This window comes from Pseudochaenichthys georgianus, chromosome 5 (assembly GCF_902827115.2).
Source record: "Pseudochaenichthys georgianus chromosome 5, fPseGeo1.2, whole genome shotgun sequence".
Classification (NCBI taxonomy): Eukaryota; Metazoa; Chordata; class Actinopteri; order Perciformes; family Channichthyidae; genus Pseudochaenichthys; species Pseudochaenichthys georgianus.
In genome coordinates, this window is record NC_047507.1 from 35868242 (window position 1) to 35891969 (window position 23728).

The 23728-nt window shown below is 40.2% G+C and overlaps 1 protein-coding gene across 3 annotated transcripts in view; it reads left to right on the forward strand.

Annotated features, from left to right (window-relative positions):
• The window catches only part of chd6 (chromodomain helicase DNA binding protein 6), a 147512-nt gene that overhangs the window by 27457 nt on the left and 96327 nt on the right, over positions 1–23728 (forward strand). For all 3 annotated transcript variants that reach the window (XM_034083223.2, XM_034083224.1, XM_034083226.1), the window contains exon 2: positions 9687–9736. In XM_034083223.2, the coding sequence (XP_033939114.1) occupies positions 9707–9736 (30 nt within the window). In that variant the 5' untranslated portion in view covers positions 9687–9706. The remainder of the gene's footprint in view (positions 1–9686; positions 9737–23728) is intronic.

Consider the following 23728-nt stretch of genomic DNA (forward strand, 5'->3'; position numbering starts at 1 on the left):
TCTTTAAATGGATTTGCTTGATTGACACATTGCACACAGTCATCCGGTGTCTCTATGGCAACAGTAGATGAAGTGAAGAAGCTGTGATGCAGTATTGTCCTGTTTTCATACTGGTTCAGTTCAGTTTCCCTCCGTGCCCTCCACATGACGCGTCCTCCCACATGACAGACACAATGCATCACACAGGCCCGCCTCTCAGCACAGTGTGTGTGTGCGAGTGTGTGAATCTCAGGGTGCTGAGTGTCCCACATACCCCAAAGCACTTCACTGGTGGGAGCTCTGTGGCGCAGTGAACTAGTGCGATTGTGTTCGGCTCAGGGGAGCACAGGTTCAAACCCCACTGCAGTCAGCATGTCGTTGTGTCCCTGAGACACTTCCCCCCACATTGCTCCTGTGGGGATTGTCCACAGTATTGAGTATGTAAGTCGCTTTGGATAAAAGCGTCTAACATGTAATGAAACTTAGTCACCTGTTTTATTCTCCGTATGGGCATTTAGTTCTGTTGTTCAGTCTGTCAGTGATGTTGATAATCTGACAGCTTCAGTTTTAGATGATAAGAGTTGGCGTTTGTGTAAGTAGTAAAACAATTAAAACATATTTACTTAGGATTATATTGGCCAATATGGAGTGGAGCAGTGATTACATATTTGTGTAAGCTGACATGGAAGTTAGCATGCCAAGGGCTCCCTCCACACAAAACGGTGGCATTGTCTCGATTGGAGTTCAGAATATTTCAGAAAAATAAGATCTTTGGCAAACAAATGATACTTACACATTTTGCACCACCTTTGCTTTGACACCACTTTTATGATTTCTGAGGAATCATTTCATCATCAGAATAAAGAGATAACACATCGAGGATGCATGACTTCACGTGACCACCATTTCAAACCGGAGAGACGTGATGTAAGGAATACATATTTATTGTTACACGTCATATGAATGAAATGATTGCCATGATAATACAACAAGAGAATGGAATGGTGTTTGGCGATTAGGCCCCGGTTTGCAGGATAATCATTCAGGAGGGAAAGAACCGCTCCGAAGAAACCCCCGGGGTCTAGACACTGGTGGTGGTGATGAGTAGGTGGGACCGGTCTGAAGAAGGAAGTTTAGCTTTCTCCTGGAGGAGACGGGAGGCGAGAGGGGTGGAGGCGGGTGGTCACCTGAAATGACAACTGACAGGGAGGAAGAGCAGGCATTTAAGGAATTTAGCCTGTGCAGCGATTGGCTGCTGAGGGGCGACGCCCTCGTGTTTAATGAGGGGGGAAGGGAGCCATAGAGTGACGTGTAGGTGAGTCGTGTTAGGTCTTCCTTATTGAACTTGCGCTAAAGCTTTCATTAGTATCTTTAAATCACTAGTGGATGTTTAGTGATGTGTTTAATGTCCTTGAACGAAACGAAACAAATATTACGCTTGTTTTTCACCCCAGATCTTATTCCAGGCATCTAACTTAAAACACGTTTTAAAAAGCATTTACTTTGAGAGAACCGCAAAGTGCTACAATGCCAACTCATTCCCAGGTTCAAGGACTCATTCCTGCAGCTGCAATGTTAGAAGGAATGAAAATCATTGAGATTACCTTTTGGAGGTACTCCATTATAAGAGTTTCTGTTATTAATAAATCAATGGATTTATTGATAACATCCGGTGATGGTTTTCATAAACTATTAATATGTTTGAGTAAAAGAAAATAAATAAATGTTATCAGATTTTCTCATTCAAGCATTTTCAAGTAGTCATGCTCTATTTCTGTACGTTTGTCTCCATGACACCTGTGTGTGTGAGGAACACATCATGGCACTATAATTGCAGACAGACTGTCTCCTTCACAATTAAACCACTTTATGGACGTAAGGATTAAGTGTCACTACACTTTTAAGACGGCAGTTATGAGTCTGGAGTAAACTTCTGTGCAGATGCTGCAGTTATCCCTAATGGTACTGTTGGACAGGTGGTGTGTGTGTGTGTGTGTGTGTGTGTGTGTGTGTGTGTGTGTGTGTGTGTGTGTGTGTGTGTGTGTGTGTGTGTGTGTGTGTGTGTGTGTGTGTGTGTGTGTGTGTGTGTGTGTGTGTGTGTGTGTGTGTGTGTGTGTGTGTGTGTGTGTGTGTGTGTGTGTGTGTGTGTGTGTGTGTGTGTGTGTGTGTGTGTGTGTGTGTGTGTGTGTGTGTGTGTGTGTGTGTGTGTGTGTGTGTGTGTGTGTGTGTGTGTGTGTGTGTGTGTGTGTGTGTGTGTGGAGGGCTGCTGATGCAGAGTGCTGTACCACAGATGCCATTTTATCATCCATGTGTTAAGCAGCGAATGACAATTCTGCTGAGTGTCATAGAGAAATGAAGAGTAAATGGAGAAATGAAGAGCACCTGTTCTTTCCATGAGGCGGAGTGAAGCTGGTTAGCTGCTGCTGAAATCACTGGTTCTAAATCAGCTTCAGCCTTTCAAGGAGATGCATTGAGAATATAGAGTGAGTGGGCTTAGTCTTCATGTTCATCCGAACTTTAAAAGTCCCTGCAGCTCTTTACCCGACTTGTGTAAAACTAATTTACTGCGAGTAAACCTCGCACTCGGTGTGTATCTGAAGTTAGTTTGAGTTGTGTTTCTCGACTGGGGGTATACTGTATATAGACGCCTACACATTCAAGATCCAGTTGTTCGATCCCCTTCCCCTGCAGTCAACATGTCGAAGTGTCCTTGGGCAAGATCGACCTAAAATGGTTGGCGTAGCCATGTCTACATAAGTGTATACAACCTTATCACTGTAACATTAAGGATAACTTAACCCATATTAAGTTTCTCTTGCATCGCAGCAGCTCCATTTGAAACATCAACATGGAACCACATTAATATACAAGGAAACATACATTTTACGTAACATTACAAAAGCTTCAGTTACATAACATGTAGGCTAATGTAGGATGCCACTCCCAGATCTGAACAGTGAAGATGTAGCTGCAGCCTAAAGCCAGTTAGCCTAGCTTAGCATAGAGACTGGAAAGAGCTTCATTCCAGCATCTGTGATCACTCTGGGGCCGCTGGGGCTCAGGGAGGAAACCCTGCACTCCGCTGACACGTCAATGTGTCCTTGGGCAAGATACTTAACCCCAAATTGGTGAAGTGTATTTAAGTTGCTTTGGATAAAAGCGTCAGCTATGTAACAAACGCTACTACATGCAAACAATACAACTTAAAGTCATTCAAGTGTGTGACTCTAAAGGTCTTTGTTTGGGCTAAATAGCAAAGGGGGTGAATACATATGCACACACTACTTTTCAGTTTTACATTTTCTGTTATGTTTTAAAACGTGCTCTTTTTTTCTTTCACTGCACGAATGTAGGCTCTCCCAGACATGTTAGGACACGGCAATGGTTCTAATTATGCTAATTGGACATAATACCATTGAGAAAAGTTGTCCGTACGGTTAGCCGTCACTCTTGTGGTCAGAGGGAATGGATGCAGACGAATACAAATGTTCAGTGTCCACACGGAAGTTGCATGTAGGTCACATGCCTCCGGGATCTGATTTTGTACCGCACTTCCTTGTGGTCCAGATAAAACGGGAAAACATGTGACTCATTGCAGATGTAGCTGCTCGCTGATTAGGAACCATCAGGTCTGTGTCACATGGAAGAACGGCAACATAGAATTGAGATTATTTTAGCTGCATTGTGAATTTTACAAGGTCTTAAAGGAAATGTTTGTGTAAATATCTGTAATATCTATCTGTCTAATACGTTTTCACACTAGCACAGGAGTATTATGACAAATAACCACCTATATGTAAGCTTCACAAGTTCTACATTCTAATAAGAACATACATGTTGCCAGGCAGTGCATGTGACACATTACAATGATTCAGCTTCTAAAGAGTGTTTCCAAAAATATAGATCTGTTAACATTTTGAAGTTGTTAACATTCAAATACAAAAACATGTGACTACAGCTGAGTAATTGATCAACAAAACAATTTACAAGTATGACATGATCAGATGTTAGCCTCTGCAGACCGTTTACATGCACTAAAACCGATATAACACTACAGGAAAGGGAAAACCCTAGAACATATAATAGGGCCTTTTTTAAAGTGAAATGTCCATGCTATGATACCAAATATTTCGTAGTTGCAGTTTCACAAACATTAAGATACGTTACCCTTCATTATTTAGTCAAAATAAGCTAGCGATTAATATATCTTCCTCCATGTGGGATTGGTTGAGAAAGCTTGGAAGAATAAAGCATTTTCAAAAAGAAAAAGTTAAACGGATCATAGATAAGCCCAGTTCCCAGTATATGTGTGGAGTAATAGCCTATAAATATGTCCTTTTTCGTAATAGATATTGTGAAAATAGAGTTGTGTTAATATGCTATTTAATATCACAGTCTGAACTGAAGCCAGTGAGTTCTGAAGTAAACCTTCAATGTTTTGGAGTAGTAATAAGACGTAGTATTCACTGTTTTATGCTGGGGAGTTCAGTTCATAGATATGAAATGGTCTTGTGGAACTATCTGCTGCCCCCCTGCCTGATTAGTTTTTTAAAGCACAGCATACTGTATATTAGAGGCATTAGACTGCATAACGCTGCTCAGAGGTGACAGAGCACAGACACTGAGGTTGATTTGTAGGTTTGTTCTGGAAGAAAAGTGTTCATGTGTAGCATGTATTCACTTCACTACACCGGTGTACTGCTCCTGACATCCAAATCACACAGCAGCTGAAATATAGGTTGCCTAAATAAACCCAGTATAGATTTCTTAAAGCCGTGAGGACGGAACATCCACTTTCTCTCATTTACTCTTGTGGGTACATTTGGGGACTTTTGTAGTCTCAACTTTCACTGTAGAGGTAATTGTATCATTTGTGAGAAACCATGTCCCGTCTGGCTCTGAGGTGGTGTCTAATATTACAAATAAAAACTGTGCCTCAAGTGGCTTTTCAATATTTACAGTGGACGAGCTCCTCTGTCCTGACTCGTTTCTTATAAGCAAGAACTCTCAAGCTGTAGGTGTTGTGTTCAGGGGGGCAGACAGTGTGTGAGCTTCGCTTTCTTAATTATTGCTCTAAAATGAGCAACCTGCCGATAAAGACAAGTCTGACACATCACATGTTTAATGTTATCTGCTTCACTTGTCTAATATGTGTGATGGCTGTGCTGGGTTTTCTTAGGAATTATTTGAAACATTAAACCTAATTCTCAAGTATATTACAACATTTATTTTGCTACTTCAGTCACAACATTTTATTTATATTGCATGATGTAGTGCTGCTAAATACTGATTTTGTGCGCAGTGCAGCAGTCCTCCGTGCACACTCCGCAGAATGATGGGTTTTAAAATGTATCTTTTATTTTCACTGTATTACAAATGGAAGTCCTAACAGATTTAAATATCTTTTGCGTAGGGAAGTTTATACACGAGAACATGGACGTTAAAAGGTGCAGGTATCTGTTAATGTGTATCTGCACTACTCCCTGTCTCCATTGTTCAGGTGGACTTTCACTACGAGCTCTCATCTCTTGTTTTTCTTTTGTTCAAGAAACGCCAGGTCATTCTCACATTCAAGCTCTCCAGTCCAACTGCCATATTCATACGAGTATCATGGTTTTCAAAGATGTGTAAGATATTTAAACTTTTACTCATGTCCTTGAGTTTTTCCAAACTCTAATCCTAGTCACATTTGAACTACTTAGGGCTGCCAAATTAATACAACAATGTATCGAAATCTGAATACTGAAGATTGATGCAATCTTTAGAATGCAGGAGGTGGAACATTTGTTGAAGGCTAAATATGTTTTAATTTAAATTTTAAATAAAGTATTGTGGAGCTGCAGAGATATCTCGGCCTAATCATTACTTTGGTACGGATCCTCTTAAAAAAAGTCACACCATAATCATTTCATATATTTTCAATTAATGACAATTATGATTTAAAAATGATGATTCCTTGCTATATTATTGTGAATAATATTGCAATTGCAATATGTGTCAAAAATAAACGCAATAAGTTATATTTTCCGAATCATGCAGCCAAACCCTACTAAAAATAAGACTTACACTAAATCATAAAAAAGCTTAACCAGTGTTTCCTTAATATTTAAAATATCCTGCAGTGCAGAGGATACCTCCCATCCTAAAGGCTCAAGCCAACCATTTTGTGGGCGTAATGGAAACTCATTCATTTGCATAAAGTGAGAGAAACTTTCTCTCGGCGGTGCTTCTGAATGAGTTTCAGTAATATCCTAGAGAGCCGTGCGGTTGAATGAAATCTATTGGCTGTGGTCCTCCTCCACATGCCTGCATGGAACCAACCCCAAAGGCAGGGCTGCTGTACCTGCGAGTCTCTGAGGCGGCGTGGAGATGTGCGATATGTTCTCTAGCTATTGGGAAATAAGTCCGTTTCAACATTTCTGTGCTTTTACTGGCAAAAAGCAAACACTGGAGCAGAACAGTTTCCACTAAAATGTCAGACAAAGTTAAAGGTGTTGACCCTATCCCTAACACCAAGTGTTTTAAAAATAATTCACTGCGATTCTCCAGGCTTGAAAAAATTGCTAATTGCGATTATTTTTGACTGATATTGCAAATGCTATCGATTTACAGAATTGCATCAGGACTTTCGTTGTCTTTGAAAGATATACCATTATTATGGGGGGACTTTTTGAAGAGGACCTTTACCAAATATATTTGGTTACGTCTGTAGAATGTGATTTGTAGGTCAGGATATCTCTGCAGCTCCTCAATAACACCTCATTGAATATGGTATTTTAACACATGTTTAACCTTTAACACAAATATCCTGTGATTTGAATATTGTCTAATTGTCCTGCCCTTACTCTGTCCTTCATTATTATTTTGAAAACATCTTTTTCGATGTCTTTTGCGAGGAAAGACTGAATCAGGGCTCTCATATTCCAGGAGATGTTATTGTTCCATTTTTTTTTTAATGAGTGTTTCTGAAAGTGTTTCTATTGGGATCACAGCTTTCTAATGATTAATCATCAAATTACTCATTTATATTTTTGGTGTGCATCTTAGCAAAAAGGTAAACAGTAGTCTTTTTAAGTGAAACTCTGCAGTTAGTTAACGTAACATATTTTGGGGAAATGTTTACAGCATGCAGAGATCTATGGCTGTGATGTTATTGTGTAACTGGTTGTCAGGTTGCTGTTGTGTAGAAAGACATTAAAGGCCCACCCCCCCCTCTCAGTTTCCTGCTGAATAAACTAAATAATTCCCATATGAATTAGGGCATCAGTGGTCATATGCTACTTCTGTTGAGAGTAAAGCACATTTGTAACACTTAGCGTGTCATTGAGCAGTGATTTTCTGCTTGTTGTACCTTGTAGATGTTAATTAGTGCCAAATTAAGTGCAACATGTCAAATGTTCTCTTGTAAACAGAGCTTCACACTGGTGGCCTTTAGCTGAATCAATTAGGCCCCGTCAACACCAAGGCAGGCACATTAACAAATGCTCTTTCTGTAACAATGGGTCATTTTTCTACAATTTCTAATAAAGCATATTTTTATCTTTGTAATAAATGATATGGATTTCACTCTGCACATTAGAAACTCTGTCTACCTGTTGTTTTCCAACGTCTCCTTATATTTGTCTTCTGTCCCAGTAGATTCTTAAAGTAAATTAGCTTTCATATTAAGGCTTTTTTCCTCATTTGTGAAAATATCTCTAAACACACACTATCTGAACAAAACTCAAAATGTTATTTAAAAAAAAAAAAAGAACATTTCATTTATTTTTCAGTTGGTTAACAGCAGAAGTGTACTTTACTGATAACAAGGGCTCTCAATCAAAACAAATATTGAATCACCCAATGTACATTGTAAACTTTTGATTTATCATGATTATAGAAATGTATCACACATTTTGTATCTGTCCTAAATTAACCGTACAGTGGGGCAAAAAAGTATTTAGTCAGCCACCAATTGTGCAAGTTCTCCCACTTAAAAAGATGAGAGGGGCCTGTAATTTTCATCCTCGGTACACTTCAACTATGAGAGACAAAATGGGGGGAAATAATCCAGGAAATCACATTGTAGGATTTTAATGAATTCATTGGTAAATTCCTCGGTAAAATAAGTATTTGGTCACCTACAAACAAACAAGATTTCTGGCTCTCACAGACCTGTAACTTCTTCTTTAAGAGCCTCCTCAGTCCTCCACTCGTTAACTGTATTAATGGCACCCGTTTGAACTCGTTATCAGTATAAAAGACACCTGTCCACAACCTCAAACAGTCACACTCCAAACTCCACTATGGCCAAGACCAAAGAGCTGTCAAAGGACACCAGAAACAAAATTGTAGACCTGCACCAGGCTGGGAAGACTGAATCTGCAATAGGTAAGCAGCTTGGTGTGAAGAAATCAACTGTGGGAGCAATTATTAGAAAATGGAAGACATACAAGACCACTGATAATCTCCCTCGATCTGGGGCTCCACGCAATATCTCACCCCGTGGGGTCAAAATGATCACAAGAACGGTGAGCAAAAATCCCAGAACCACACGGGGGGACCTAGTCAATGACCTGCAGAGAGCTGGGACCAAAGTAACAAAGGCTACCATCAGTAACACACTACGCCGCCAGGGACTCAAATCCTGCAGTGCCAGACGTGTCCCCCTCCTTAAACCAGTGCATGTCCAGGCCCGTCTGAAGTTTGCTAGAGAGCATTTAGATGATCCAGAAGAGGATTGGGAGAATGTCATATGGTCAGATGAAACCAAAATAGAACTTTTTGGTAAAAACTCAACTAGACGTGTTTGGAGGAGAAAGAATGCTGAGTTGCATCAAAAGAACACCTACTGTGAAACATGGGGGTGGAAACATCATGCTTTGGGGCTGTTTTTCTGCAAAGGGACCAGGACGACTGATCCGTGTAAAGGAAAGAATGAATGGGGCCATGTATCGTGAGATTTTGAGTGACAACCTCCTTCCATCAGCAAGGGCATTGAAGATGAAACGTGGCTGGGTCTTTCAACATGACAATGATCCCAAACACACTGCCCGGGCAACGAAGGAGTGGCTTCGTAAGAAGCATTTCAAGGTCCTGGAGTGGCCTAGCCAGTCTCCAGATCTCAACCCCATAGAACATCTTTGGAGGGAGTTAAAAGTCCGTGTTGCCCAGCGACAGCCCCAAAACATCACTGTTCTAGAGGAGATTTGCATGGAGGAATGGGCCAAAATACCAGCAACAGTGTGGGAAAACCTTGTGAAGATTTATAGAAAACGTTTGACCTCTGTCATTGCCAACAAAGGGTATATAACAAAGTATTGAGATAAACTTTTGTTATTGACCAAATACTTATTTTCCACCATAATTTGCAAATAAATTCTTTAAAAATCAGACAATGTGATTTTCTGGATTTATTTTTTTCTTCTCATTTTGTCTCTCATAGTTGAGGTATACCTAGGATGAAAATTACAGGCCTCTCATCTTTTTAAGTGGGATAACTTGCACAATTGGTGGCTGACTAAATACTTTTTTGCCCCACTATACTGTATATATATATTTCTTTTTAATGAAGGTAACAGAACACGTTAACAAAATTGTGCCATTAAAGGAAGTTGGAGACGAAAGTTAACATTCAACTTCACAAAATGACACAAAACATTGTCAGTGCCGTTTGTTTCGTGTGCGTTTCTGAAAGTAACACAAATGATTTCCTTTTGTGTGAACAGATGCAGTGAAGGGATAGAAGATGAAAATACACAAGAAGGACAAGCAGCAGGTTTGTAATGAACACACACAAACACACACATAACCACACTCAAACAGCGCACACACAGAAGACCACGTTTAGTCTCCTGAACGCCTCTGTCACAGTTCCAGCTGTCTGTCTTGTGTTGTAGATCTGTTCTGTTGAAGGTGTTTAGGTATTCCTTGTTGCATTTTTGTGATGGCTTGATGTTTTTTATATTTATGAGTCGGGCTGAGCAGTGTGATGAGTCTTTGGTGAGTTTGAGGTGACACAGCAGTCTCTCGCTGAGCAAGAGGCCTGCATACTGCAGTGACAGCACCGTCACAGGGAAATAGAAGCATTGCCTTTTTATTTGTTATTATACCAACTCGATCATTGGATAAAAACAATTATGATTTCTATAAATGATTCAACATTGTTGTAGTATTACTCATCAACAGCTCAAAAGACTGTTGTAGTAACTCAGAATCAACTCTTTATTTTCAGCATAATTCAAGTGAAATAGTTTTTAATGCTATCTTTAAACTGATATTAAACAGGAACAAATAGAGAGGCGAAGTCCCTCCCTTCCGGTGGACCTCCATGGGACCTTATTTCGGAAAGATTATGTATTGAAGTCAATGGAGAGAGAAAGATTATCTTTTGATCCCGTTTGAATTGTGCCACGAATTACACATATGATGTTTGTCAATTTAAAAGATAATTTTGCAAAAAAAATCTAAATGTGTCGTAAAACTGTGATGTAACACTTTCTTTGTGTGAAACCGCTCAATGAACTACATCTCCCGTCTCGCACCACACACCAAGACGGCCCTCACCTTGTAGTGAAAATCACTACAAGTCTGGACATGTTGAGAGCTGTACATACACACAAGGGGAGTTAGTCGGTTCCGTAAGAGCCAGCATGCGGGACCGGGATTCTGGGATTTGTAGTCTTTCTAGTTGCGTATTTTTTTTTTTTTTTAAACTGTTGAAATATAAGACTATGAAAAATTGCCTGTGGGATGAAAAAATCATTTCCATGTCAAAAAATGACATGGAAATGATTTTTTAAATGGACAAACATCATATGTGTAATTCATGGCACAATTCAAACGGGATCAAAAGATACGTTTTCTCTCTCCATTGACTTCAATACATAATTTTTCCGAAATAAGGTCCCATGAGTCGGAAGTAGATGGGCGGGACTTCGCCTCTCTATAACCACACACCTGCCTGAAACGCCTCCATTGGACTCCTTTATTTTCTTCCGTAACATAATGACATCACTATGTAACACTTATTGGCTAGTGCTCCGACACATTGTATGTGATAGGCTAATGGGAGGGACATTTCTAACTCCTTGACCAATCACACCAGAGCCAGCCAGCTAACCAATCAGAGCAGACAGAGGGTGAAAAGACAGGCAGAATGAGAAAAATGAAGAGCTTGTTGAACAATAAAGCATGGAGATATGTCCCAGTAGAGACTCTAAATACAACCTGAAAATGAACATAATATTTCCTCTTTAAACACACTTTCTTAACAAACACCAGCTATTTTATAGAAAGGGAACAAATCTTTTTCACTGATTTTGCACCAAAAAAGAATAGCTGGGTTAACTGATCAGCTTCCTGCCCAGTTTAGATGAAAATGGTGCTCTTTTCAGGTCAACAGGTTGACGTAAGGCACAAATTGTTCAGTAGTAGTGAAGTTTCTCGATGAATATACATTCACTCTCTACAAGCACCAGCAGTGCCATACGAATTGCTTTGCTGTCACAGTGCTTCAAAGTTACAGGAAAGGTGATTAACATAATGATTAATAACGAAAAGATATATGGAAAATGAAACTTCCCAAGCAGCTTTGACGATCTAAAACTATTACAAAAACTAGTAAAAGAAGTTGAAAACTCATATTTTCCCAACTCTTCTTATCTGTGATTTTGCTGAAAATCGTTGAGCTTGAAAACAAATGCGTCCTTGTTTAAAACCCATCTGGCAAGTTTTTGATGCGCCAGACATGAGTGTAAAATTGTTAAATGTTATGTATTTCTTTATACACCCTTAAAAAAGGTTCTTTATTTAGTCATACCAAACTTAGCTACAGTGTAGTTATGCCGATGACAATCTTGTGTCACAGGCTTCTCCAACAGTGCAATACAAAACACAGATAAACAGAAAAATATAGTGCAAGTAAATAGTAATACAAAAATAAAAATAGTTTTAGAATAGTGAAATCGTGCATTAAAAGTCTATATGCAAGTTATTGAAATAGGATATATAGGTAAATAGTAGGGATGGGAATTTGAAAGCAAATGTATATTTGAATATTCGAATATTCAAAAAAATACCCCAAAAAACGGTTAACCGGTTAACCGAAATGTACACATCCTATATACAAAAAATATTTCCACACATTACTCCTTTTTGACGCCATGTCTGTTGTGTAGGACTCTTCTTAGAGTATAAATAATTACCGGACTATGACTGGTAAAATATGTTGAATACCGGCAAAACTAAATCTCTCCTGTCAAAATGTTTATGTACTTTGCCGCCACACACGGTTGCGAAGCAGCGCTTATTGTTGTTTAGGCTGGCCACTCATGTGTCGCGAGTGTTGACAGGGGGCGGGGGAGCACGCTCATGAACTGTTAGCGCCGGAACCTCACAATGGCTGCGGAGCTCATTTGCGCCGCATTTGGGCCTAAGATGAGGTTTGAGTCTGCGTGATCTGCGTGTAGGGAGGGGCAGCAGCCATATCATTGGCTAGAACTAGCTAGATCTGATGGATTTGGACATAAACGCGAGTGAAGTATAACTGGACACGAGAGAGAGAGAGATCAGCACCTGCAGCTCTGCCCGCTGTGAGGGACGAGTGAGCGGAGCAAAACACACCTTTAGACGTCACCTAACACATTTAGCTATGGCACTGTCGTATACATTGAATTATTCAATTTGATAATATGTAATCAACTTAGGCACCCCTCCCAAAAAAAAAAAAAATTCATAAAAATATTCATAACTCATATTCGAATACATGAATAATTATTCGAATACCTGAATCATTTCGAATATTCGAATATTCGATTAATCGTTCCCATCCCTAGTAAATAGAAAAAATAATTTGTAAGTAGCAGCCAGATGAATATTAGGGATGTTGTTTCTAAGTTCAGGTGTTTAGCAGTCTTATGGCCTGTGGGATGAAACTGTCCCTGAGTGGTGGTTTTAGTCCGGATGCTGCGGTAACGCCTGCCAGACGGCAGCAGAAAAGCAAAAAGTGTATCCATTGCTGTTAGTATGCTTATTTTAAGCCATGCTGACTTATATTTCTCAACAATCATTGGATGAATAGCCATGACATGTTGTCAAGAGTACAGTTTTTAGAATTGCCGTTTTACTATTGATATTATTGAAGCCCAAAGAATCAATTGTTATAACTTTGGTGATCCTCTGACTTTTCATCTTTTCATGTGTCTAATACTTCAGTTTATGACCAAATACCTGCGAAGCTAATGACATCATCATCAGCATCTCACAATAATGTTTTGTAGGCCAACCTCGGAGTTAGCATCCCATAGGCTACTTTAAAAAAGTAAATGGAAGTTTACCATTGGCTTTTGGAATATTGCAGAAAATGAGCTCTGTAGCAAAGACACACGTATGATTAAAATGAACTACATCAAATGTCACAACCGCTAAGCTAAAGGCGGCTAATGTTTGCTGTGATGACGTTTAGTGGTGTAATTTATTCACTTGTTACCAGCTGCCGTTTTTATGACGCTTAGAATCTTCGAACATTCACGAGTGGGTTATTACCTTATGTCGTAGAATAAAACTTCTCTCTCTTGAGTTTATGATAACCAGAGATCTTATTTCAGGCGTTTAATGAACCAAATAACCACATTAAAAAAACCAATAACTTTCAGACAAACAAACCAAAAGTGCTGTAAAGCTAACTCATTTCCGGGTTTGAGGACTCATTCCTGCACCACTTTATTGCTAGCATGCTAAACTAAGATTAGCATTGCAGCAGGGGGAAGTTTAACTGCAATCACAGGTTAGCAACACATCCAAACATAATGTTTGAGAAGAAAATATTTAAAGCATGTTAGGGGCATAATTGGGATTTAAAACAAAAACACAACTTGCTTGTATTTGAGAACAGAGTGCGGTCTCACAGTAGCATCAGCCTGTGTGAGGGGAAGTGATGACATTTGCACTGATACTGTGATGGTGTGTATGGCATCACATCTACATTCCAATTATCTGATTATCTGCCTGCTACATCTTGAAACAAGAGAGTGACAACGTCATCACGGCAACCATGTGTAGAGGAACTGATGTGTGTGTGGCAACATTCAGAGAGGCTGTGATAGCACTGACAATAAAGAACAAGCTGACAATTGTAATGGCATGTTCTCCTGCATGAACAACACACTGCTGTGGTGGTATGCTGTTCAAAGTGACATGTCTTGTTGAATAGTGAGGTTTTGGGATCTCACAGGTGTTTTCAGGGATTGTCACATTTATGATCTTAATCTAAAAATAAAAACGCTGGTCGCTGTCGTACATCTGGTTAAGTTGACTTGACGTTTCCTTCTGTTATTGTTTGTAACGATTTCTGGGTTCTGATTGACTTGTTTGATAGAAATGTAGAATTTCTGCTGGCTGTTGCAGTTTTGAGGAAAAATATTTAATGTAGAAGTGCTGAATAATTTCTAGGTAGTTAGATACGCATGATCAATGGGCCCTATTATGCAGTTTGGGTTTTCCCTTTCCTGTAGTGTTATACAGGTTTGTGTGCATGTAAATGGTCTGCAAAGGCTAACATCCCAAAGTTTCCTCCTGTGGGAGTTTCTCTCCCCTTTTTTACTTATGAATCTTTAATATTATGACCACAATTCTTGGATAAATCATTAAGTCAGAAATAGTGAATATTTTCCTAGATTCCAAAGTATTTCTTTTCAAATGTATAGTTTCATCTGACTAATGAACCCCAAGATATACAACTGAGCTGCAGTACTCTTATTTAGAGACTGGAGCTTCACATTTCCCGGGCATTTTTCATAATATGACCTAAATATTTAGTGAATGATCATGATGGTTTACAATTTATTCCATTTTGAATGTTGTGGTGATTTTTGCCTTCATTAGAAAGGGGGATAGAGAGGGGGTACACAGCCAATGTCCACAGGCCCACCATTTATTTAAATGTAATTGATTAATCAACCATTTGTTTTAGCACTTTTTTTAAACATTTGAAACACGAATGATTTATATTTGTGGTGGCAGCATTACCATTTAAGTGCCCACACATATAATGAATACTTAACAAAGGTCTATTCTGTGCACTGAAACAGGATTTGATTTCCACCAGTAGTTTTTTCTCAACACAATCTGTGAATCAGCAACTGCAGAGTGAAACTGGGTTCCCTGCACTTCAAGGTACAGCAGAGGAAAGACAGAATCTAGGCCTCAGACAGAGAATAGTTCACTTTGATCATCAGTACTCAGCCAAACAGCTGAAATGAAACGTCCGTGTGCAGCTTTCTCTTTTTCGCCTCCTCTCCTTCTCTCTCATAATTTTTTTCTTATTGGGAGTCACAAGAATGTAGCTCTCGTCTGAGCAGGAATTCAATTTCTTAGGCTTGTTGGTGGAGACTTAAAGAGCAACTTGCAGGTCAGAGACCCCAGTGAATACATGTGTAGGAGAATGATGTATACTCTAGATTTTCAAAAGAGTATACAGAAATATACACTACAGTGACATCTGGCGTCGTTTTTGTAAGACATTTTTACTTCCGCATAAAAAAAGACCTCCCGCATGTGACGTCACATGGGGGAGAGCAGCCGGTCTAACGTATGAATGAACATGGTTCACGATGCTAGTTTTGACACGGAAGTGGTTGAAAATGTATATTCGTATTAGGGATGCCAGCGATTATTCGAATATTCGTTACAGTCTCCATAATCGAATATTATTTTTAAAAATCGATTTTATTTATATATATTTTTTTTTATTATTTATATATATTTTTTTATTATTTATGTATTTTTTTTTTTTACTGGCTTAGTTTCAACCAAAATATATATATAAATATATATATGCTAATAATAGTAATATTATTAATAATTGTAAATGGCCATTGGTCACACCACCAGTTTGTTTTACTGTAAACTTGGAGGAAGCCTGCGTGCAGAGCAGACTGCTGCTGCAGCACGCTACACACCAACCCCACCCCCCCTCTCCCTCACACGTGCGACTAAAGATGAACAAAGCGGAAGCCGGCAGGTAAAAAGAGTTCCTCGTGGAACTACTTCGAACATACAAGTCCAAAGGAAGTTAAATGCAAGCTCTGCGAAAAGACGTTGGTCTATCACAGCTCAACCTCAACAATGCGTTCGCATTTGAGTGCGAAGCACGCCAAAGAGGTTACAGAGAAAGACGCAGCACAGCCGGCCATTACCAACTTCACTTCAAGGCCACGTCGTTGTGATGACATGCTTGTTTGTTGTTTGTACTGTACGAAAGCTAGCTCCGGTCCTTTTCCTGTTAGGGAAACTGTGGGCTCGATGTCCTGACGCTGACAGGCTGGACAAACACAACAGCTCACCATGATTACAAATTGTGAAATGCAATGTAAAATTACCGAAAAAATACAATACTACAAACTACTACCGTGGATTGGGCAGAGAAGGAGTCCGAGAAAGTTGCTCCCCCATGTGACGTAATATGACGCGTTTGACGTATGACATTAAAAAAGCAGTTTTTAGTAGCAGAGCTCCAAACGGCTCCTTTCCCTCTGAATTCCTTATGTCTCGTAAAACATATGAAATCCTGCATTCACTTTTTTTATTGTAATTTCCAGGCAAGGTTAAGCATAAATGTAGTAAAAAAGAACCCCTGCAAGTTGCTCTCTAAGAACGTTTAGTCTGGCCTTTAGATTCCCAGAAATGACTTGTCTAGGCAGATGGATACATCAAATCACACTTATTAATAAATATAAGAAGCATCATGCTCAGTTTAGTCACAGCTTTGATTCAGCTCTGATACAAATGTATTGGTATTATTTGGGTTGCCTGCAGCCCCTGCATATTTGACTAATCCATAATTAACCACCCGTTACAGTTGTTTCAAAATGACATTCAAAACAGGTCCCTGCATTTAAAAGCTTTAGATAATTGATGGTGAATATTATCAAAACTCCCTTTGCTTCCACCCTTCCTCAAGTATTCTTCCTCACAGCGCCTGTTGAGATTGATGTCAGGAATGATCAGTATGTTGTGGGAAAATAGGAGCTTTTATATGCCATTAAGTATTGTTTTATGAGGTGATAAAAGAGCCTTATGCAGTTTAATCATAAGACTTATGAAAGGGATTTATAGGAATGATAACCAACAGAGAAGCAAACTATAAAATATCGAGGCAGTAAAATACACATATCAAAAAGGTTACTGAGACTAGTAAAATAATATATTTAAGTAATGTAATAAAAGCAGTCTTCTGATTAGCATTCAACTGTTTATTGTTTATTGTCATGACCGAAAGAACGAGATCGCGGATACAAGCGGCCGAGATGGGTTTCCTCCGCCGGGTGGCTGGTGTCTCCCTTAGAGATAAGGTGAGAAGTTCGGTCATCAGGGAGGGACTCGGAGTTGAGCCGCTCCTCCTTCGCGTCGAAAGAAGCCAGTTGAGGTGGTTCGGGCACCTAGTTAGGATGCCACCTGGGCGCCTCCCTAGGGAGGTGTTCCAGGCACGTCCAGCTGGGAAGAGACCAAGGGATAGACCTAGGACCAGGTGGAGGGATTATATCTCTTCGCTGGCCTGGGAGCGCCTTGGGATCCCCCAGTCAGAGCTGGTTGATGTGGCCAGGGAAAAGAAAGTTTGGGGCTCTCTGCTGGAACTGCTACCCCCGCGACCCGACCACGGATAAGCGGGAGAAGATGGATGGATGGATGGATGTTTATTGTTTTTGGCCATAATCACATCCCCTATTAGAGAGCACACTGTAGAAACAGACACTAATTGAAGGGTAGCAACAGCTGATGTTAAAGGTGGGGTAGGTCATTCACTTCAGAAACACTTTGTGTTATATTCCATGGAATGCTCTTAACATCCCGATAGCAATGAATGTATTAAATGCTTTGACAATAAATACATACACATATTTCATCTGTGGAAGCCGTGGCGCTGTAAAAAACTAGACTGGATGGCCTACCTGCCTGTCAGCCTTCCATCTCGTGCACAAACGTGTCTCGTGCCTTCATTGGTCATGTGCGCGTTCATGTGTGTTGGAGGAGGGGCTCTGTAAGGAAGTCTGAAGGAAGGGGCAGTTTTTTTCCGGTTGTGTACTTTCAAATTCTAGCGCACTCGAGCTGGTTTCTCCATTCTTACCTACCCTACCTTTAAACTGGGGGACCTTGCGATTATATCATGTGTTTTGTAAACTATTTATCGTCTTTATTTTCTGCTTTTACTTGTTCTTATCTAATTATATGATCTAATGATTATTTTTGGCTTTTGGACTATTTGGTGGACCAAAGATCAATTACAAAACATATCAGCCCCTGAGAACCGATCATCTGTGCCTTTTAAGAAAACCATTTTATTTTCTAATTGGTGAGTAAATGAATCTATAAATAAAAAACAGATTATTGTATGTTGTGTAGCCCATCCTCCGTTTATATGTGTTCAACACAACTATACCTGTCTCAGATCTGCAGAATGCTATAGATTTAGCAGCACAATGTAGAGGCCCAAGTTATCATCCAGTTCTAGCGTCTCCATTTTTGCTGGGCACGACTGCTAAAAAAAAAGCATCCGAAACATTGAGTCATTATCAGAGCCAATATTCTTATTATGGGTTTGGCTAAATGTGAGTCATCTTTTTTTCCCCCCGTATAGATTTTTTCATTTAAAGGTGGGGTAGGTAAGTTTGAGAAACCGGCTCGAGATCGCTAGAATTTGAAAATACACAACCGGAGAAAATCTGCCACTTCCTATATTTCTTGAGAGTAGATATGCGCCTAGTTCCATGTCGACAACTTGCTCGACTTCAGGTGCAGCTGCCTCGTTCCCCTTTGCTACTTTAAAAAAGCTGCCTAAGGTCTTTCTCTTCTTCCCCCCCGGGGGGGCGTGGCACTGGAGAAAGCTGTGGTGGGAGTGAGGCTGAGACTCTCCTTGAAAAGGGAAAATAGAATTTAATAAAAAGGTTAACCTTAATATTCTACACTTGATAACTTAAGTAATATCTCAGCAGTTAAATACTAAGGTTGATAAACTAAATAAATGTTCCCAATTAATATAAACAGTTACCATAGTAACGATGCTAGTCATCTCATCCTTCAGTCTGGTTGTTTTAATCGAGCGAGCGAGTGCAGGGTCGTCTTCCTTCACTGCCATCAGTGATTGGAAGAGGTGGAGGACTGGCTTCACAGAGGAGACAGACACATATTGCTCCCCTGAGAGCGCATCTGTGAATCCTGCCAGTGGTGTTAGTGTCTTGTCAATCACCTCAAGAACCTGTATGTCTTGCCATGTCAGAATGTTACCTCTAGCGAACTTGTTCCGGTCAGTGTTCCGGGCGAGAACTCGTGTAATGGCCTCTTGTTGTTCAAGGACCCTGTTGACCATAGCTAGACGGGATCCCCATCTTGTTTGGCTCTCCGTTGTGAGCTTGTGGTCAGGTGGATTGAGGTCCTTTTGTGCTTGTGCAAGCTCTCTCTTCCGCTTCCAGCTGTGGCTGAAGCAGCTCACTATCTTTTTGCAGACCCCCATAGCACGGTTGATTCGTTCATCTTTCATTGAATTCTCTAGAGAGAGAGAGAGAGAAACAATGTTCAACTTTGCTGTAAAAACATGACAAAAAAATAATGGTTTAAAATGGTAAAAACAAAATATATACATATAACAGTAATTCATTAAGGCATAGCTAAAATGTAATGCACAGTAAAATCCTCACTAGAGGGCATAGCAGTGGCAGCCATGTTCTGGTTCCATCATTCCAGACCCCATTAATTTTTCCCATAGAGATTTCCTAAAATATTTATATCAATTAATTTAAGCCTAGAATCAAGCCATCCAGGATACTGGTGAATCATGACCATAACACATTTGATTCTATGAAAAATGAATGAATATTTAATTATATGATATTCTACATTTAATAAATACCCTTTGTTTTGCAGTTTTAACTTCTTTTTTTCCACAAAATCAAACGTGTTATGGTCATGAATCACCAGTATCCTGGATGGCTTGATTCTAGGCTGAAAATAATTTATATAAATATTTTTGGAAATCTCTAAGGGAAACATTTATGGGGTCTGGAAAGATGGAATAAAAAAATGGCCTATTCATTTAAGCCTGAGTATAAATATATACCCAAATGGCGGGGGGTACTATAATATTTAGACTATACATTACGATTTAAAATGGTGGTAATTAGTTAAATGAAATAAAAACATTTTTTTTAAATACATAAACATGTTCAGTACAATATTGACAGTTAATTTAACTCTACACTCTCAGACTTACATGAACAGAGGACTTTACTGTGGGATGGATTGTACTCAGCTCACCTATAGCCAGATGTAGCCTGTGGCCAAAACACTGGAGCCTTGTCCAGTTGTTTATGTCGGATGCTTTTATGATGTTTGATCCACTATCTGTAGTGATGCACACCATCCTTTTCGGATCCAAGCTCCAGGACTGGAGACTTTCCATTAGTCCCACTGCAATGTTGTCGCCCGTGTGGTCCACGGGGAAGAAAGCTGTCTGTAGGCACCGACTTTTCAAGGTGAAATCACTGGTGATGAAATGCACCGTCAGGCTCATATATGGTTCCATGGTACGACTGGACCGCAGGTCAGTTGTTGTCGCAAAGTGCTGGACATCTTTCAGTTCTGCCTCGACTGTGGTTCGAGTCTTGTAGTACATGGCAGGCAATGCAGTACGTGAAAAGTAGTTGCGGGAAGGCACTGAGTACCGCTTATCCAGCGTCTTCATCAAGTTCTTGAACCCTTCATTTTGAACTGTATTTATTGATGCCATATCCTTAGCCAAGTAAAAGGTGATGGCTTTCATTATCTCTTTGTGCCTTCGTGAGCCGTGTGAATATGGTGTTCCGTTGAATAACGTTTGGCTTATGGATGTTTGCGTCGTTGTCTGCGGGTTTGATATTTTTTTCGGGTTGCCCTTCTTTGCTAAAGCATACTGTATTTAATGGTGACGTTGCAGGTGATTTAATAGGTTTGTGGTGTTACCTGACGTCGTTGCGACGATGCGAGAACAATGCTTACAGTGGACGACTTTTTGTAAGTCATCATCAGGATCAAATCCAAACAAGTTCCACACACTGGATGAATGTGGTCATTTTTTCGGCACAAGCACAACTTTCCTCTCGCCAGAGTCGCCACCGGGATTTTCATCGGTGTCTCGACCTCCTCGTAACTCATTTCTGTTTTTCTTGTAATCAGTGCTAATGCTAACGCTTCTGTAAACATACTGCCGGCTCCTGCCCTCACGTGCTGCAGTCAGTGAGTGTTGCCAGGTATACTTATTATAAGCCACATTGGGCTTATCTTCCTGTAAAGTTGCTTGGTAGTAAGTAATAATGGCTGTTGCGGTTGTGAGCTTGTAGATAGATAGATTTCAAATAGCCAACCCGACATGTATAGGTTTAAAGTGCTCATGTTCTTTTGCGCTTGTTTTCATAGACCTGGTTGCTTATTCCTTCCTCAAAAACTGGCAACCGTAGTGGCTGCAGCGTTAACACTGCATGAGAGGAGGAGAGACAGACAGAACACTACCATTTGCATGCGATCATGGTACTTTAATGTTAAATGTATAGAGTATATTTGGTTTACATCGTTTAAGTATGATTGACATTGCAAGTTGGTATTATTCAGAAGCAAAATAATAAAAAAATTCAAAGAAATAAAATCAGCTTGACGTCATATGATCGCCGTAATTTAGAAATGAGTTCGCATAGGTGTCTGAATCGAGATCACGATCTTTTTTCGATTAATCGTGCAGCCCTACCCCTTAGTCACTTACAAGATGTGGGAGCCAATAGAAGCGCGAGTGTTATATAGTGATGTCACTGTGTTCAGGAAGTAAACAAAGTAGTCCAATTAAGGTGTTTCAGGTGGGGGGGAACACAGGGATTTTAGCCTTTGCAGACCATTTAAGTACAAAAAGCTATATAACACGTTAAAGGAAAGGGAAAACCCCAAAAAGCAAAAAAGGGCCTCTTTAAATGTGATGTGCATCCTTTGTTACGGAAAGGCTGGAACATGCAACAGGGCTGTTCACACATTAGCTTAGCATAAGTGTTAGCCGCACCCTAAATCTGAAAGAAAGAAAGAGACAGCATTGATGAGACTGCAGTGCACTTCTATATTTGTGACAGAGAGACAGACACGGTGTGAGGGAGTGAGTGTGAGAGTGTGTGTGTGTGTGTGTGTGTGTGTGTGTGTGTGTGTGTGTGTGTGTGTGTGTGTGTGTGTGTGTGTGTGTGTGTGTGTGTGTGTGTGTGTGTGTGTGTGTGTGTGTGTGTGTGTGTGTGTGTGTGTGTGTGTGTGTGTGTGTGTGTGTGTGTGTGTGTGTGTGTGTGTGTGTGTGTGTGTGTGTGTGTGTGTGTGTGTGTGTGCTTGTTTGAGAGGCGTTATTATTGATTCATAGGCAGTGTGATGCAGGCAGCCTCCTTCAGCTGTGTTTGGTCTGCTTTACTGGGCTGGCACGCAGAGGCTGCTACACTGCAATGTGTCACTGGAAGCTGTGTGTGTGTGTGTGTCTGATAGACTGTTGTTGTGTGTATGTGTCTTTTTGTGTGTGTCTGTGGTTGCATCAAGGAGAGACCGACAGTGTGTTTTTTTTGTGCGTGTAGGCATCCATGTAAGCACATTGAGCCGTGAAGCTTGTAAAGATGTGCTCATGTCAGTGTGTGTGGAGGTGTGTGTTATTAAGAGGGGTTGCTGTAAGCCATGTGTGTGTATGTAGTCAGTCATGTACGCACATTGAGCCATGCAGTGTCAGTGGGGGAGTGAGTGAGCAACTCTGTGTAGTCAGTCATGTAAGCACATTGAAGTGTGTGTGTGTGTGTGTGTGTGTGTGTGTGTGTGTGTGTGTGTGTGTGTGTGTGTGTGTGTGTGTGTGTGTGTGTGTGTGTGTGTGTGTGTGTGTGTGTGTATGTGTGTGTGTTTGTTGTTGTTGTTGTTGTTGTTGTTGTTGTTGTTGTTGTTGTTGTTGTTGAGATGGATGGCGGCTGGTCGGGTCATTACTGAGCCCGAGTTAGCTTAGCGGCTAATTTGAGCTTGTAGGTTACCTGTTACTGTGTCTGCTGAGTGTTTCCCTGTATGAGGAGGTGAAGCACGGGAACGTGTAGCGAGGTGAGCGTGGAGATTGTTTATGTGTATGTATTAAAAACCCATTATCTTGGATTAAAAAGCTGCCAGGCATGTAAACACAAATTATGAGCACGGGGGTTTAAACCTGATGAAAGTGTTATGCATCTAAACCCCAGACTTTTGCATCTCGCTTCTATGTTAGTTATTTTGTTTGATGAGTAGTTTAACATGGGCAGAGATTTAATCAATAGTAAGAAAGTGAGATGGGGTTGAGCAAGATTCCGGGTTGATGAGAGTTGGATCCCGGGCAAGCTGCACAAGCCTCATAAGGATTTCAAACATGACTTTTAAATCAGTCTTTTTTAAAGAATGTGTGTGTTGTGTTCTGAGGGGAGGTTCACACCTAAAGGTCAGGTTTCTAAATAAACCAATGCGAGGTTAATAGGTTTTTTCAATTTTCCAAGTGGTTCGGTTTAAATTCCCGATGGAAACATTTAAACTTTTTCGAAATTGTACGTCATTTTGTTGGAAACATCATTTGGTTATTGGTCATACCCATCAACGAGCGTGCTGTACGTTCCTATCCTGACAGTGTGGATTTCATTGTTAAATTTCACTCATTTACAACTCAGTGTGAATGAGAATGGCATATTTTGGACATAGTTCGAATGGTGATTAATCATGATTAATTAAT